Source organism: Arvicanthis niloticus, chromosome 27, assembly GCF_011762505.2.
Source record: "Arvicanthis niloticus isolate mArvNil1 chromosome 27, mArvNil1.pat.X, whole genome shotgun sequence".
NCBI classification, from domain to species: domain Eukaryota; kingdom Metazoa; phylum Chordata; class Mammalia; order Rodentia; family Muridae; genus Arvicanthis; species Arvicanthis niloticus.
Genome location: NC_133435.1, coordinates 8,794,707 through 8,810,156, shown reverse-complemented (window position 1 = coordinate 8,810,156; position 15,450 = coordinate 8,794,707). Strand labels below are relative to the sequence as shown.

The 15,450-nt window shown below is 43.8% G+C and overlaps 1 protein-coding gene across 2 annotated transcripts in view; it reads right to left on the bottom strand.

Moving 5' to 3' along the window:
* Arhgap42 (Rho GTPase activating protein 42) overlaps positions 1-9,921 on the bottom strand; it is a 234,571-nt gene extending 224,650 nt beyond the window's left edge. For both annotated transcript variants that reach the window (XM_076926090.1, XM_076926091.1), the window contains exon 1: positions 9,768-9,921. In XM_076926090.1, coding sequence (XP_076782205.1) covers positions 9,768-9,921 — 154 coding nt within the window. The remainder of the gene's footprint in view (positions 1-9,767) is intronic.
* Between the last annotated feature and the right edge of the window lie 5,529 nt (positions 9,922-15,450).

Below are 15,450 nucleotides of genomic sequence, written 5' to 3'. Positions count from 1 at the left end.
AAAAGACAAGTACCCAATGTGGTCTAAACTTGACCATCTGAGACAAAACTCATTGTCTTCTGGACCTTTCATCCATCAGAGTTACTCAGGTTATATTATATATTCTTTTTCTTTAACCTGTAAAGGTCATATCTTTGGATGCTGTCCAAAAGGCCAGACTTTCTGTTCATCCATCCACATTATCCCATGCCTGAACATCCTTTAAGATCAAATCTGCATATATACATATACACATATATACACATATACATATGTGCATGTATGTGTATGTATATATGTATATATGTGTATGTATATATACATGTGTGCATATATGTGTGTGTGTGTGTATACGTATATGCATACACGTATATGTGTATGTAGCGGGAAGTATTAGAAAGGGCAACACGGACCTGGCTAGCTCACAGCTGTTGCCATGTTCCCATTCTAAGTTCCCGCACTAAGAGGTGCCAGCCCAAAACCCATGAGATGTTGCAGTGGCTCCATGCCCCCAAACCCAGGGATTATCTGTCACCCCCATGCGGTAGATATAACAATTCCAGTACCAGGTAGAAATAAGACTCTTAATGCTTAAGATTATCCAATGGATTTATATATTAGCAAATATTCAATACAGAAGATGCCCACACAATTAGAATTATTAACCCAATTACCTAACCTTGATATTTATAACTACCTTAGACTGCTAGAGACACGTGGACATCCGCGGACATCTTCTTTCCTCTCTCCCCTTCTCCTTCTTCCTCCTCCCAACTCCTAGCTCTGCCTATCTCTTCTCAATCCAATGGCAGAGCTATTGCCACATTTCACCTTTTTTTCTAGAGCAAAAAAAAATAACTTTCTCTCAAACTATAAATTGAACACAACTATTACCAATTTGTAATTGTAAGGTACAAGATAGACCTAATACCCAATACAACATTGTCAATAAAAAGACCATTGTCATCTATCTGAAGCCTATAGTTCTGTACCTGGCTTATATCCTGGCTTTAGAATGAATGTCATCTGAAAACCATCCTCTCAGATCTGTTCTCTCAAAGTAAATAGCCTGGGTTGGCTATGAGACTATAAGTCTTCAACCCCATCAGAAATCTAGAATGACTGAATTAACTGAAAATATGGGAAGCACAAAGCATAGCTTCTAAAACTTAGCCAGTTTGTATAGACTGCTGAACACCTTATACTTCAAAATATTGGACCATCTGATCTTCAGCCTTCTGGCCCAGGATCATCTGACAGACCTAGTAATGAAGAATTATTAAGGGCTGCTCACTCTGTCTTGGCAGATATAATCAGTTGACTATTCTGCAAGTGTGTCCTTTTTCTGGATAGTATTTTGTCTGTAGATGAAAGAGACAATTCTTGCCTAATGACTGTCTCACCACTACTGGAGTAACTCTAAAGATGCTCAGTTTCTTTTTAAAATCTAAGAAGGGGAGCTTTCAGGAGCAGACAGGTCTCTAATCAAGTGATTTTTAATAAAGAAATGTCTGTAACGTCAATTCTGTGGACTTCTGATGTTTTTGAAAACTATCCATGTAAGGCAATCTGGACTATTGTCTGTTAATTACTCTCAGCTATTTCTAACTAAAATCTAGAAAACATCCTAACAATAAACTCAGAGCCATGAATTTGCTATTAAGCCCTTAACTCACAGGCTAAACACTTCAGATCAGTTAAAAAAAAAAAGAATGAAAGAAAGAAAGAAAGAAAGAAAGAAAGAAAGAAAGAAAGAAAGGAAGGAAGGAAGGAAGGAAGGAAGGAAGGACGGAAGGCAAGAAAGAAAGAAAGAAAGAAAGAACGAAAGAAAGAAAGAAAGAAAAGAAAAACAGAAAGACTGGGTCTAAGCCTTGTACCTACAAAATTTTGCATCAATAGAAGAAACTTATACCAATGAAACCCTTGGATTTGCCTTGCTACATGTATATACTTATGTACATGTGTATGTATATGTGTATGTACATATGTGTATACATGCATGTGTGTGTATATATATTTATACATAAAACAGTGGCCATGCAATTATCCCCTCCTGGTGGCTTTGATGCCAAATCTCATTCTCCCTCTTCCTTGGATCACCCTCATGGCTTTGTTCCAACTTCACACTGAGCCACATCAATCTTACTCCCTGATTCTAAACTCCATGTCCTTTCCCATCAATGCCTACTCTTGGCTGGTCCACAACATGCTACCAGTCCTACCACAGCCTTCTGTCACTAATAATGCCAGGATGACCTCAAAGTCGTCATCAGCTGGGTTCAATGGCATTTTGCCTTTATCCCAGCTAACCCCAGTACTCGGGAGGATCTCTGAGTTCAAAACCAGTCTGGACTACAGAGCAAGGTATAGAACAGCCAGGGCTGCACAGAGGTACCCTGTCTCAAATGAACAAACAAACAAGTATACAGCCCTATTATCCAGTCTATCTGTGCCTCTCGGGCACCTGGAAAACGTTGTTTTCTAAGCCACAGTCTTCCGTTCATACAAAAACTATAAGGGGAAAAGGTTTCTCCTCTGCACTTCGATATTCCTTTAATATCCAATCTAAAAGTTAGAACGAAAACAATCTATCATGCTCAAACTGTTCTAGAGTGTTGGTTAGCCGCGTGACTCTTGCCTCTCCCAGCATGGTCATTATATATAATCCTCAATGCTATTTCCACACAGTAAATGTAGAAAATCAGATCCTTATTTTCTAGGCAGCCACACTTGTGCAAAAAGACGGAAACAGTTGGAACAAACAAACAAGCCCCAGCAGCCTGTGCAGCCTGTTTGTGGCTTACTGCTTGCTCAGTGTTGCACTTGCTCTGAAGCAAACCACGCTCTTGACACAGCTGTGCCCATAGGTTCCACCAAAACTCTTGCTTCAGTGTAGTAACGGAATGTTTCCTTCTCTTCTGGTTGTATAGCCCAGGGTAACCTGGAACTCACAATCCTCCTGCCTAAGGATCCCAAATACCACTTTAAAAGGTATGTACCACCACAGCCAGCTTTGATAAGTGTATTCTTGACAGTGAAGTCAGATACTGTAAACAGAAGAGCGCTGGTCAGCCATTTCTAATTAGATGTCTCCTAGAAATAGCCAAACTAAAGTTTAAGTCTCAGCCCAGGAGATTGCTCAGCAGATGGCAGTTTCTTGCTGTGTAACTTGGCAACCTAGGTTCTCTCTCTGCATGTGCACACGCACATACATGTGCATGTTCTCACACAAAATATATTTTATTTAAATGTAAGTTCACCTGGCCAAAAATTTACATAACTCCTCTTCCTCCTCCCTCCTCCTCTTCCTCTTCCTCCTCTTTTTCCTCCTCCTCCACCTCCTGAGACGAGGTCATACATACTTGGGTTGGCCTCAAACTCACTAGCCAAGGATTTTTATTCTTAGTGGCCTAATTGCTTGGATTAAAGGTGTGCACCACCACAAATAATCACATTCAACAACTGTCCTGCTGTCACCTTGACCCGCTACCTTTGCTCACAGGGCTATTAGGATGAACCCGGTTTATGTGCACTGCTAGAATTCTACAGAAACCAGCCATCGTAACTCAGAGCTTGGCTGCTATGAACGATGAAGCTGAGGTTCCATGACCAGGCGCTTGGCAACCAGCTCCAACTTTCAGGATGAAAGTCAGTAAAAAGCAGCTCTTGGCTGCTGAGGCCTGGTCTCCTGGGGACACATTGTAAGGATTATTAGACTCAGGGTAGAGGTTTGGCAGGCTCAGGGAAAGGCAAAAACTGGCAGAGCTGTGAGCTGAATCTGCCAGGTGGCAGGTGGGCTTGTGGGATACGGCACCTGCCTGGAAGCTGAAATGGGCAGAGTTGTAGTTCAAGCAGCAGAGATGGCTGGCACTGTGGTCAGAGCTCTGCCAAAAAAGAAGATTCATGAAGGAAATTCAAGAGGATACAAACTCGCGTCCTCTCTCCCTCTCTCTGTCCATCATAAGCATCTCACTGTTGCACAAATGCAACAATAAATTGTCTACTCAACGCAGTGTAATGCTTCAGGTTTTAAATCTTCCTACTTTCTGCTTAGGAATCTAGGGGAAAAACGAGCCATTTTTTATATAAATACATAAAACTTTAGTAAACTTATACTTGTCACCAAAACAATAATAAATATAAATTCTGTTCTTTTTCTCTCATATAGCCCTAAATATCACCTTCAACCCAACTAACACTGCAGTCTATAAAACCATGAGGATTGGAAGGATGTTTCTGAAAGCAGCTTTTCAGTGACTCAGTTTAGTGGTTCCTGAATTTTCTACACAAACAGAAAGAACGTCCTCACCCCAGTGACTGGAGGCCCTGCATGCAGTCGTTACTGCTAAGGTGTTCCTCCCCCTACACAGGCACTGCTTTTCTATGCCCACTGCAATGGATTTTTCTGACCTTCTAACCCAGAACACCTCCGTGACCACCGGCTGCAAAGGAAAGCAGGAGAAACAGACACCACTCCAGAGTGCCCACTGAGCCTCTGTGGAACCTGCAATGAGGCTGCCTGGAATAATCAACCAGGCTGGCTTAGCTCCACTGCAATGAGCACCAAGACACCCATTGAAATTAGCACAAGTATGATTGCCTTCCAGAGGAACAAGTCCACAAAGTGACCTTAAAGCCCCACAGTCCAAATCAAGCTCCTAAAATTAATTACAGCTCATTTGGAAGGCGTCTGCTCACTTACCTGGAGCCCTGAAGACGATAAGGAGCAAATGAATGGCTTCTGTAATTACACATTCACACTTTAGACTGGGCGGCCCAGTCCAACAAGCGAAACCACCTCTGTGGAATTCACACGGCACTAAAGCTAAGGACAGCCCAACACAGGTTCACACACCTAGAACAGCCCCTGAGATAACGTTTCTCAGTCTGCAAATGACGGTGTCAACAGGAGGGACCCATGGAAGGCCTCTCAAGCACTGTAAGGGCTTCCTTTCCTCTTTTACCTAATTCTTTCCTTACATCACAAAGCCTCTGAGTGCAAAGCAGGTCCCGAGCATACCAAGGAGACTTGGTTTAGTAAATGTAGTTTATAGAACAAGGCTTAGTTTGTGAAACAAATGGGAGATGGGGATGCATCATCTTTCCTACCACAGTTCCTTTTCATTATTATTGTTTTAGAAGAGTCTAGCTAGCCCAGGCTGGCCTCCAAGGTGCTGCATAGAGAAGTTATCAATGAAGCCATGACATCTTTCCGCATCCTCCTGCTTACATCTCCCAGGCACTAGAATGCAGGTCCATGCCAGAGTAACAGCTTCCTTTCTAAGACAACTCAGCCTCTGAATTGAAAGCAAACTCCCAGTTAGATGCTTCCTCTTACAAGAGTTGCTTTGGTCATGGTGTCTCTTACAGCCATAGAACAGAGACTAAGAAAATGATGAAGAAACAGTCTATACACAGAGTTAGATCTTTCCCTTTCACTTTTTTTTTTCTGACTTTATACACAGCAAAGAACATTTTCAAATATCACTTCACACATGTAGAAGGCTACATGTATTTGGGTTACTGGTTGATTGATTTGAGTTGACAAAATTTGGGTTGAGGAGTTGGCTTGCTCAGTAAAGTGTTTACCATGTTCCGGCCCTACAACCCACAGCAAAAACAAAACAAAGAAACAAAAACACCTGGGTTTGGTGGTGTGGTGTCCAAATCACAACACTGGGGAAACAGAAGGATGCCTGGTGCTTCACCCTCTCCCTTTCTCCCTCCCTCTCTCCTCCTCTTCCTTCTTCCCCTCCCCCCCCTCCTCTCTCTCTCTCACACACACACAAATAAAATTGACAAAAACCGTATACACTTATGTCACACAAAATAACATTCTGGCACACACATGTACCTCAGAATAGCCATAAGGTAATCTACGCAGCAGTTCATGCGTCTCTCTCCTGTACAGGAGAACAGTTGAAATTTTATAGTTATTTTCAATCCCATGTTCTCCCCCAACCACCCACTTCAAAAACAAAGCTCATTTTCATGCTTTCTCGAGGATTCTTTAAACTAAAAGTATAGACAAAACAGATAGTATATGGGAAAGAATATAAGAGAATAATTCTAAAATATTTCAGTACGTATGATCCTTTAAAAAAATAAGTAAAAACCTGTGACTTTATGATCGTTTAAGACTAAAACCTGATAAAGGAATAAAGTCCATATAACATACTATTTGATAAGGGTGGAGATTTTGAGTCACATGTCTTGAACAAAACTTGAGTCACTGTTATCATGAACATTATCCAACATCACTTACAGATATAAGGTACATGACAAAATAAGCAGAAAACTATGGCAATGGGGTTTGTAGCTACTAGTTTATACCTAGCATATCTGGGACTCAAACTCAAGTCAAGCACAATATGCTAAGCCATCATCCTGTCCCAGAGTGGGCACAAAAATGCAATGTAATAACTGAGTTACCTTACACATATTTAAAATACAATCAATCACGGGAGCCTGTCAGACCAACAACTCTGGAAACTGAAGGCAAAAAGATCAATCAAGCTGAGGCATTCAAAACTATCCTGGGCAACATACTGAGACCTCGTGGGGGGGGCAGGGGGAGGGCGAGGAGAGCTGACTGCTCTTCCAGAGGACAGGAGTTTGATTCCCACCACCCACTGGTGACTCGCAACTGTCTATAATTTTAGTCTCAGAAGACCTAACACCCTCTTCTGACCTCTGAAGGCATTGAATACATACAGCACACACTTACACAGGGGCAAACACTCTTACACATAAAATACAATTTAAAACTCAGTATGATAGTAAGATGCTGTGATCCCAGAACTCAGGAAGTTGTAGCAGTTGGATTTTAAGATCAAGGCCTGTCTGAGCTACATAGTGACACGTTGTCTCAAAGTACAAAGAGACAACATCAAGAACCACAAGAAGTCCACAGGATAAAACTTTCTAGATGAATATATAGTCAGTCTTCCTTACAGGCAACTAAAGAAACTTGGGTCAAGAAACATGTATAGTTTTATTGAAACAGGCATGTTGTACATGTAAACCATAAGGATGTGCACACAATTAATATAGTGCCATGAGACAATAATCCCAGGACTCCAGAGGTAGAGACAGAAAGATAGAAAGTACAGCACCAGCCTGGGCTACATAAGGCTCTGCCAGAAACAAACACAAGAATGCATAGAGAGAAAGTTACCATATAATTAATAGAATATAAACCAGACACTGATTAATTAATGATTAATTAAATGAAGCTATATTAGAAAACCATTAGTGAAACAGCATTTAGTTAAAATCCTGAAATAGATCATAGGCATGGCTATTAAACTAGTTGAAAATCCCCTCAGAGAGGTAGGAAAAAGCAAGAAGGGTGACTGGAGATCTTTCCCTTTCGCTTTTTTTTTTTCTGACTTTATACACAGCAAAGAACATTTTCAAATATCACTTCACACATGTAGAAGGCTACATGTATTTGGGTTACTGGTTGATTGATTTGAGTTGACAAAATTTGGGTTGAGGAGTTGGCTTGCTCAGTAAAGTGTTTACCATGTTCCGGCCCTACAACCCACATCAAAAACAAAACAAAGAAACAAAAACACCTGGGTTTGGTGGTGTGGTGTCCAAATCACAACACTGGGGAAACAGTGAGTTCCCTCAGTGAGACAGGGAAAGTGCTAAGACAATTTCAAAACCTTCAAACTTGGTAGTCAGATCCTCCTGGAGACTTCAGAGAGAAGGCATCTAGCAGCTGTAGCCTGGCCTGGAGGATCCTCCATGGGAAAGAGTGCACTGGTGAGCAGAAGGCCGTCCTCTACTGTGACCTCAAAGATGGTTTGTGTCCCCATCTGATAGCTAATACAGGTGTGTGTGTGTGTGTGTGTGTGTGTGTGTGTGTGTGTTGGCATGCCTGTGATCAACTGAAGTGACTTGGGAGTTACTTCTCTCCTTCCACCATAGTTTCCAGAGCGGGGTCTCAGGAGGTCAAGCTTGCATGACAAACACAGTTACCCACCAAGCCAACTCACCAGTCCTGGAGATTCTTATAGTAAGAGATAAAGCATTTCTTCCACAATGAAAAGAGTAGTAAGAGTGTGTTAGTTACAGCAATACACTGTCCTCACAAAGCATTCTGGACAGACAACAGGTTTGTACATTCAGGGCTATAAGGCGAAATTCACATGGCAGGGTCTCAGTGTGTACAGCCTAGTTAGGGCCGGCCCATAGGCTGCATTCATCCCAAGGTAGCTGTGAATACAGAACATTGTATTTTCAGATAACAATATCAAAAGGTTGGGCATTCCTGGTAGTCTCCACTTCCTCAGTATGCATGACAGAACAGCCCTAGTGAGGGCTGAGAAACACATTATTATCTTTATAAAGCTAAGCTGAAGAATCCCAGGGAAGTGTGTAATAGCACCAGTGAAATAACATACATGTCAGGAAGTATTTTCAACATGCGAAACACCAAATGCAGAGCACCTGACATCCCAAGTGTGAGTCAGCCTGCTCCCTAGTCACCGTGCTCCCTAGTGCTCAGTAAGATTTGTTCTGAGATCTAACCAGGATTTCAAACCAGATAGAAAGAGAGTTCACACTTGTATAGATAACTACTCAAAGAACTGCAAAGTAGCCAAGTGTTCACAAACCACAGTGAATAATCATTATCGTAGTAGTCTCAAATCACAATTACTTGACAATGGGCATCCCATCTGTGCAACAACAGCACCCCTGAGATTGTCCTGGTGACTACCAGAGCACCCAGAGGCCTCTCCAGCCACTGTAAGACTGTAAGGAAATTCCCAAATTTCCATCTAAGACACAAATGGGTTCTGGGAAAGGCAATGGTTAAACTTTAGCATGTAGTAAGTTATTCACTTAGTTCTCAGTATGAGAAAGCCTAAGGAGGAAAGGATATGCTGTCGGGAGAAGTGTGGGAAAGGAGTCTGGATCTGATACTGACCTCTATCAGAAGTCTGATTGAATGTAAACCCGAGCTCTCACCAATGACCAACACTGCACACAATGCAAGCCAAAACTGAATCCAAACAAACACTCGCAAGGGCTTTAAAATCCATGGGTACGCTACTGTGTCCATACTGTGTCCAAACAGTTTGCCAATGGCCAAACTGCCGACGTGTTTTTAAAAGGTCAAATCAATTACGAGTTATTGTAGTATGAAATTACTTTTCCCAAAGTATTACTAAATTCACTACCTTCAATTTGACTCTCCAGACACTCTTGTTTCCACTCCTCCCCCTCCAACCCCGAGAGTTTTGATTGCTTTCATTTGTTGTTGTTTGTTTGTTTTGTTTTGTTTTTGAAACAGGGTCTCACTCCATTGCCCTGGCTGGCCGTGGTATTTCATTCTTAACTCAGGGTAGCTTTGAACTCCTAGCCTTCCTCCTGACTCACCCTCCCCGATGCAGAGATTACAGGCATGCGTCAACCAATGCCTGCCTGACTCTCTCCACGACTTTTAAAAGAAAAATCAAAACAATTTCAAACAACAACAACCAACCAGACACCGAAACTTTAGCAACAACAAACAAAAGCGAAAGTCCCCAAACAACTTTTCACGGACAAGCCTCAAAAGCAGACTCTCAAGGACTGTCAGGGGAACTTTTCCTTCCCGGTGTTGCCGGGGAAGTAAATCCGCACCACTAAGAACAGACTTTGTTGGCCACCAGCAGGGGAGCCCTTCAGCTTTTGTTCCCAGTCCATTCAAACAAAAGAAGCTCGGTCTGGGACTTCCTAACCGGGGTCCCGCACCCCACGGGGTCTTGCACACTTGGGGGCCCGTCACTCACTTCTCAGCGCCCCGATGAGCAGAGAGCCGTCCTTCAGCAGCTCTTTGATGAACTTGTTGGTTCTCTCCAGCTCGATCTCGTGACACTGCAATCGCTCCCTGAAATCCGGGCTGTCCAAATACGAATCGCTGAACTCCAGAGTGGGCAGCCCCATGGCCCAGGCGCGGCGGCCGCTAGCTGCGGCGGGTTCGGGGTACACTGCGAAAGCCGGGGAGCGCCGGGGAGCGCCGAGGAGCGCCGAGGAGCGCCGGGGAGCGCCGGGGAGCGCCGGGGAGCGCCGGAGAGCGCTGGGGAGCGCGGAGGACCGGGCCCCGCGCGCCGGGCTCAGTGCAGCTGCCCGGAGGCCGGGCGGAGGCTCCGGGCGCTGTCACCGGGGCGCATCGTCGCTCGGTCGCACCGTGGGGGTGGCGAGGCTGCGGGCTGCACCGCAGAGCAAAGCCTCCTGGCAGCGCCACTCGCTGGCCGTGGGGACAGTGGCGCGCGCTTAGCCGGCGGCGCCCCGCGGCGACTCGGGCCCGCAGGGAAACCCGCCCCCTGTGCCGAGCGCACGCGGGCCGGGCTGCAGCTCCCGGGCCGACCCTCCTCCGCCCTCTCCGCCCCTCGCTGTCCCCGCCCGGTCCCCGCCCGGTCCCTGCCGTGCGCACTTCGCTCCCCGCGCCCAGCACTACTCTGTGGCCTCACCCGATTCCTATCCGTTCCCCTCTGGGCCCACTGTGAGCGCCAGACCCTGTGCGCCCCAAACCATCTCCAGCCTCCAGCGTCCCCCTCAGGCACACTCGAAAGACTTCCAAGTTAACTCCGGCTAAAGTCTGTAACTTCAAGCCTGCGTAAACCTTCCCCACTAGGTTCAGGTTTCACTTCAGGGTCCTGCCGTAAGTCCCATGTAAAAAGGGTGTTCTTCCTGTCTCCCAGCTTCACTTCGTTGACCCATCAGTGAGATGTGTTGGGTGTTTCCCCCAGTCTGTAAGAAGGGGGAAATGAATTTATTAATTAACTAATTTTACATACTTTATACCCCAGTTTTAGTGGCTCAAATTGACACCTGAGTGGGTGGGCCTACAAGTCTCGAGATTTTCAACGACTTGACCTGAACAAGCATTTCAAAGGAATCGTTAATTCCTTCTCTGGTGGTGGTGGTGGTGGTGGTTAATACCTGCACTCAACTGGCAGAAGCTGGAGAATTGCTCAAAGTTCGAGGCCAACATGGATTACACAGAGAAACGCTGTCTCTAAGGTAAAAATATCAGTTCCTGCAAAGAGGCAATTACCCCTGTAGCAGTGGTTCACCTAATAAATGTGAGTTCTCTTGAAGCCCTGGCAGCAAGAGAGCCTACCACTATTCTATCCCATCCTGCACTCGTCTGTAGGATTTCTGAGAATTCCATTGCTTTTCTTAAGGATCTGTTTTTAATTTCTACATTTCCACTGCTTCGTGTATTTGAACCATCTGTTTAAAAAAAGAAAGGAAAAAAAGAAAAGAAAAAAAGAAACGTGTACAAATCATGGGAAAATCCGTCCAAGTGCTTTACATTTTTTCCCAATTAAATTTCAGGAACTTTTAGCTTCAATTTTTTTTTTCAGGCATACAATAACATAGTATGTAAACTTTAAAACAGACAAAACCATGTAAACAATATGCTTGACGGCTTGTTTTAAATTTTTTAAAAAGCTTACATCCATATTTTCATTATTACTCTGCACACATTAGAAAAATGTGTGATCATAATTACATACATTTTATTTTTATTATATTTATTTCTAGGGATCGAGGGACATACACTTCTGACACTGTGGAAGTCAAGGGACACTTGGCTGGAACTGAGTCCTTCTATAATGTAGATAACAGGGATTGAACTCATATTCCCAGACCTGGCAGCAATCACCTGTGTCAGCTGAGTCATCTTGCCAGCACTGGTCATGGTTATTTTAATTTCCAAGTGTGGAGCTTGTCTGTCAGTTTCATAGATGCCTCATTTGGAAGTTCAAGGGGAGGGAATACTACTGTTCATCAAGTATGAAGGGGCTGTAGTGAGCTGTCTTTTATATACTGTGACTTAACCACTTGTCACACAAACTGAAGGACAGAAAACTAGTAAGGCCTAACAAACGGTTTCCTCATCCCCTTTGCCTGTTGCTGCTGTTCTAAGCACCTAAACGCCACGGTCCAGTGTGAAACATCATTAAATAGGAAAGTAGCTTGTTCTGTCTCATAACCTCAAGGCCTTATAACTAATTCTGTAGAAAACGAGTGACATTTTTGAAGCAGCGTTTAGTCGTTGGTGACTGTGGTTCAGGTTCCTCCATGAGTCTCATAGGCAGCTGTAGTCTGGATTCTAATACCTGGGTTATCTATCACTCCCTCAGTCACAGAGGTAATTGTATGTTTTAAGCTGGCTGGCTGTACCACTGGGACCCACGTAAAGTGATCTATATGGGACAATAGAGGAATTGGAGCATCCTGCTTGACCCCGAGAGCTTCTCAGAAAAGGAGATCCAGAGAATGACTGAGTACATTCCCAGCCACAGGGGTTGGTACGCTGGAGCTCAGCTGGGGTGCCTAACAGCCTAGTGCTTCCACTGAAGTGCATCTGAGCACTGCTGCAGAACTGGGACCCTTTGCCTACCCTTCACCCAATAGGATCTCACTTCAGTGTGTTATGAATGGACACTTTCCTGTGGTGCTTTCAGAGTTACTGGTGACTCAGTCTGTGATTCATACTTTAATCATACTTGTTAGTCTAGGCTTCTCTCATGCCACATTAACCCAGCTACCTGAGACATTAGAAACGGTTTGGCTCTGAAACGGATTTACTGACGGTTTTGAACTTCTGTTTGTGCACTACGAGTCCCCAACAATAATAAATGAACCAGATTCCATGCAAAAGGGGGGCTTCGAAAGGTCAGCTCTCCGGATCGGCAAGTGTAAAGTCTCATCTGAAATTTCAGTGCAGAGAAATGGAGGCTTTCCAGAGACTTCCACTTGTGCAGTACGTGGCATTGTTGGCTGCACAGATATTACTGGCTGAACACACCCCCTGGCACCGGCCTGGATACTGGCACAGTGAAATGTCTCTGTTCGTTTTCTTCTTAGAGCAGTGAGGAGGGGAGCTGTGTGTTTTGATTCAAGAGTGACTAGGCAGTGCAGGTAGGTAGCAGGTGCAGTGTTGGGAGTCTGCCCGAAGCCTTTGACTTGTTCCAGGTGGATGCCTCCAGAAGTGTTTCTGTAAAGGTATTGTTTTGCAGTTACTGAGAACAGACCTTTCTTGAAGATTAACTTTTATTTCTTAACTAGGTATATAAATGCCTATATGTGTGTATGTGTTTGTACATGCCGTGTGTACAGGTGTCCTTGGAGACCAGAAGAGGTTGATGAATCGCCTGCAACTGGAGTCGGTCCACTGTAAGCTGGAAACCAAACTCAGATCCTCTGCAAGAGCTGCATGTGTCCTTAACCACTGAGCCATCTCTTTGGACCCCTGAGAACAGATCTATGCCTACAAGAAGCAAATCTCCTAAGACTACCATGATGCATGTGGGGAAAACGACTAAGCTATGAACAACTGTAGACTTTGGCCATTCCCTGAAGGAGAGAGTACTAGGCATTGCCCCTGTTGACATCTCCAGCTAGACGTTGCCTGGTCTCGAAGGAATTCCCTGACAGGACAATTCACAGCATTCTGCTTCATTCTTATACCAGGTCTGTGACTTCCAACATGAAAATGAAGAACAAAAGCAAGCAAGCAAACAAACAAACAAACAAAGCCCCGGTTATGATGGCACATGTCTTTAATTCCAGCAGTCTGGAGGCAGTATCAAGCAATCTCTGAAAGTTCAAGGATAAGGTGGCATAAAAAAAATAGGTAATAATGACTTTTTCAAGAGCATGTTTCTTTTCTAAAAATCATTCACTGTACAGTTTGCCATCCTTACTGTGCCCACCTCACAGCCTGGCAACAACTGCTCTGTTTTCTGCCCTAGCCTGTGTGACTTCAACAACCTGGGCTCCTCAAATGAGGGGCGCACACATGGCCCCTTTGTGTCTACTTTCTCTCTCTTATATCAATCATTGCCACCAGGGGCAAAGAAGACATGTTTTAAAGTCATCCGTATCAACACTCAGTTTCTTAAAGATAATTTTATCACATGCATTTATTTGATTAATATTTATTTATCTACCTGTTTATTTGGGGGGAGATGCACTTACTGTGGCCTGTGAGGAGGTCAGAGGACAATATGCAGGGCTTAGTTATGTTCTTCTACTATCTGGGTCCCAGCAATGGAACTCAGGTCATTAGGCTTTTCAGTAAGTGCCGTTCAGTACTGAGCCACCGTGCTAGCCCCTACACTCAGTTTTGAAGCAATTAATTCTTTAATATACTCTTCTACAAGCAGGAAAAAAAAGTTAGGATTAGGTCCTGATGTGGCAAGGATTGTTAATTCTGATTATTTACAGAACTGAAGAGGTAATGAAGCCAATAAGAGCGCATGCTGCTCTTCCAGAAGACCAGAGTGTAATTTCCAGGAGCCTCATCAGGCGGGCTCACAATCACATGTGATTCCTGTTCCCAGCAATGCGATGCTCTTTTCTGGCCTCTGTGGGCCCATGTGTTCCTGCATTTGTGAATTCAGAAGCATGTCACACACACACACACGCACACACGCACACACGCACTTAAATAAAATAAATTATTAAAAAATGTTGCTATCATGTTTATACCTCACAATGTTCTATCCTCCATTTTGTCATCCGACTGGTTGATATGATGACATCACCACGTGACTGAATTACAGAATCTTCCATGGCCATACAATGTTCTCACAGGGGCTGGAGACATGGCTCAGTGGTTAAGACCACTGATTGCTCTTCCTGAGGTCCTGAGATCAATTTGCAGCTACCACATGGTGACTCACAACCATCTGTAATGGGATCTGATGCCCTCTTCTGGTGTATCTGAAGACAGCAACAGTGTATTCACATACATAAAATAAATAAATCAGAAAAAGTAAAAAAAAAAAAAAAATGTTCTCCCAGGCTCCAAAAAAAATGTCTCCAATGCATGCATCTCTCCTCCTGCCTTTGATCACTGTCACAACGAACAAACACTAAATATAAATATGTATTTTGAAGTCAGTTGAAAGCTGTGGTCTACATAGCAGGCCAGTGAGACCCTGTCTCCAAAGAAAGACATTTGAATCTTCATTTTAAAAGAAGACATTTTTATTGCATTTTAAGTAAGGAGTGTCTTTGTACCTCTGCGTGCAATGTGTGATTCTCAGAGTTCATATTGCTACATCATTAGACTTTTCCTTCTCTTATATAGTGTTGGGAGTTGGACCCAGTACCTTGAACAAGCTTGGCAAGGGCTGTGCCATTGACTGTTTCTGCCTTACATAGCTACCGTCCCATGTTAAACAGGTTGTGTGTAATATAAAATGCATCAGTCTTCACTGTCCATCTTGTTGGAGACAGCATCTCTTGTTCATAACTGTAACTTCCAGAGTAGCTTTCACGGCTTGCCTCTCCCCATAGTCACCAGCACATCATGGGTTCTGCATATCATGGGTTCTGCATTCTGTGTTCAGGTTTTTATGCTAATGGAGCAAGCACTTTATTGAGTCTCCCCCAACTTTAAACTAGCTATGGGGTTTTTTGTTGTTGTTGTTGTTGTTGTTTTTGGGGTTT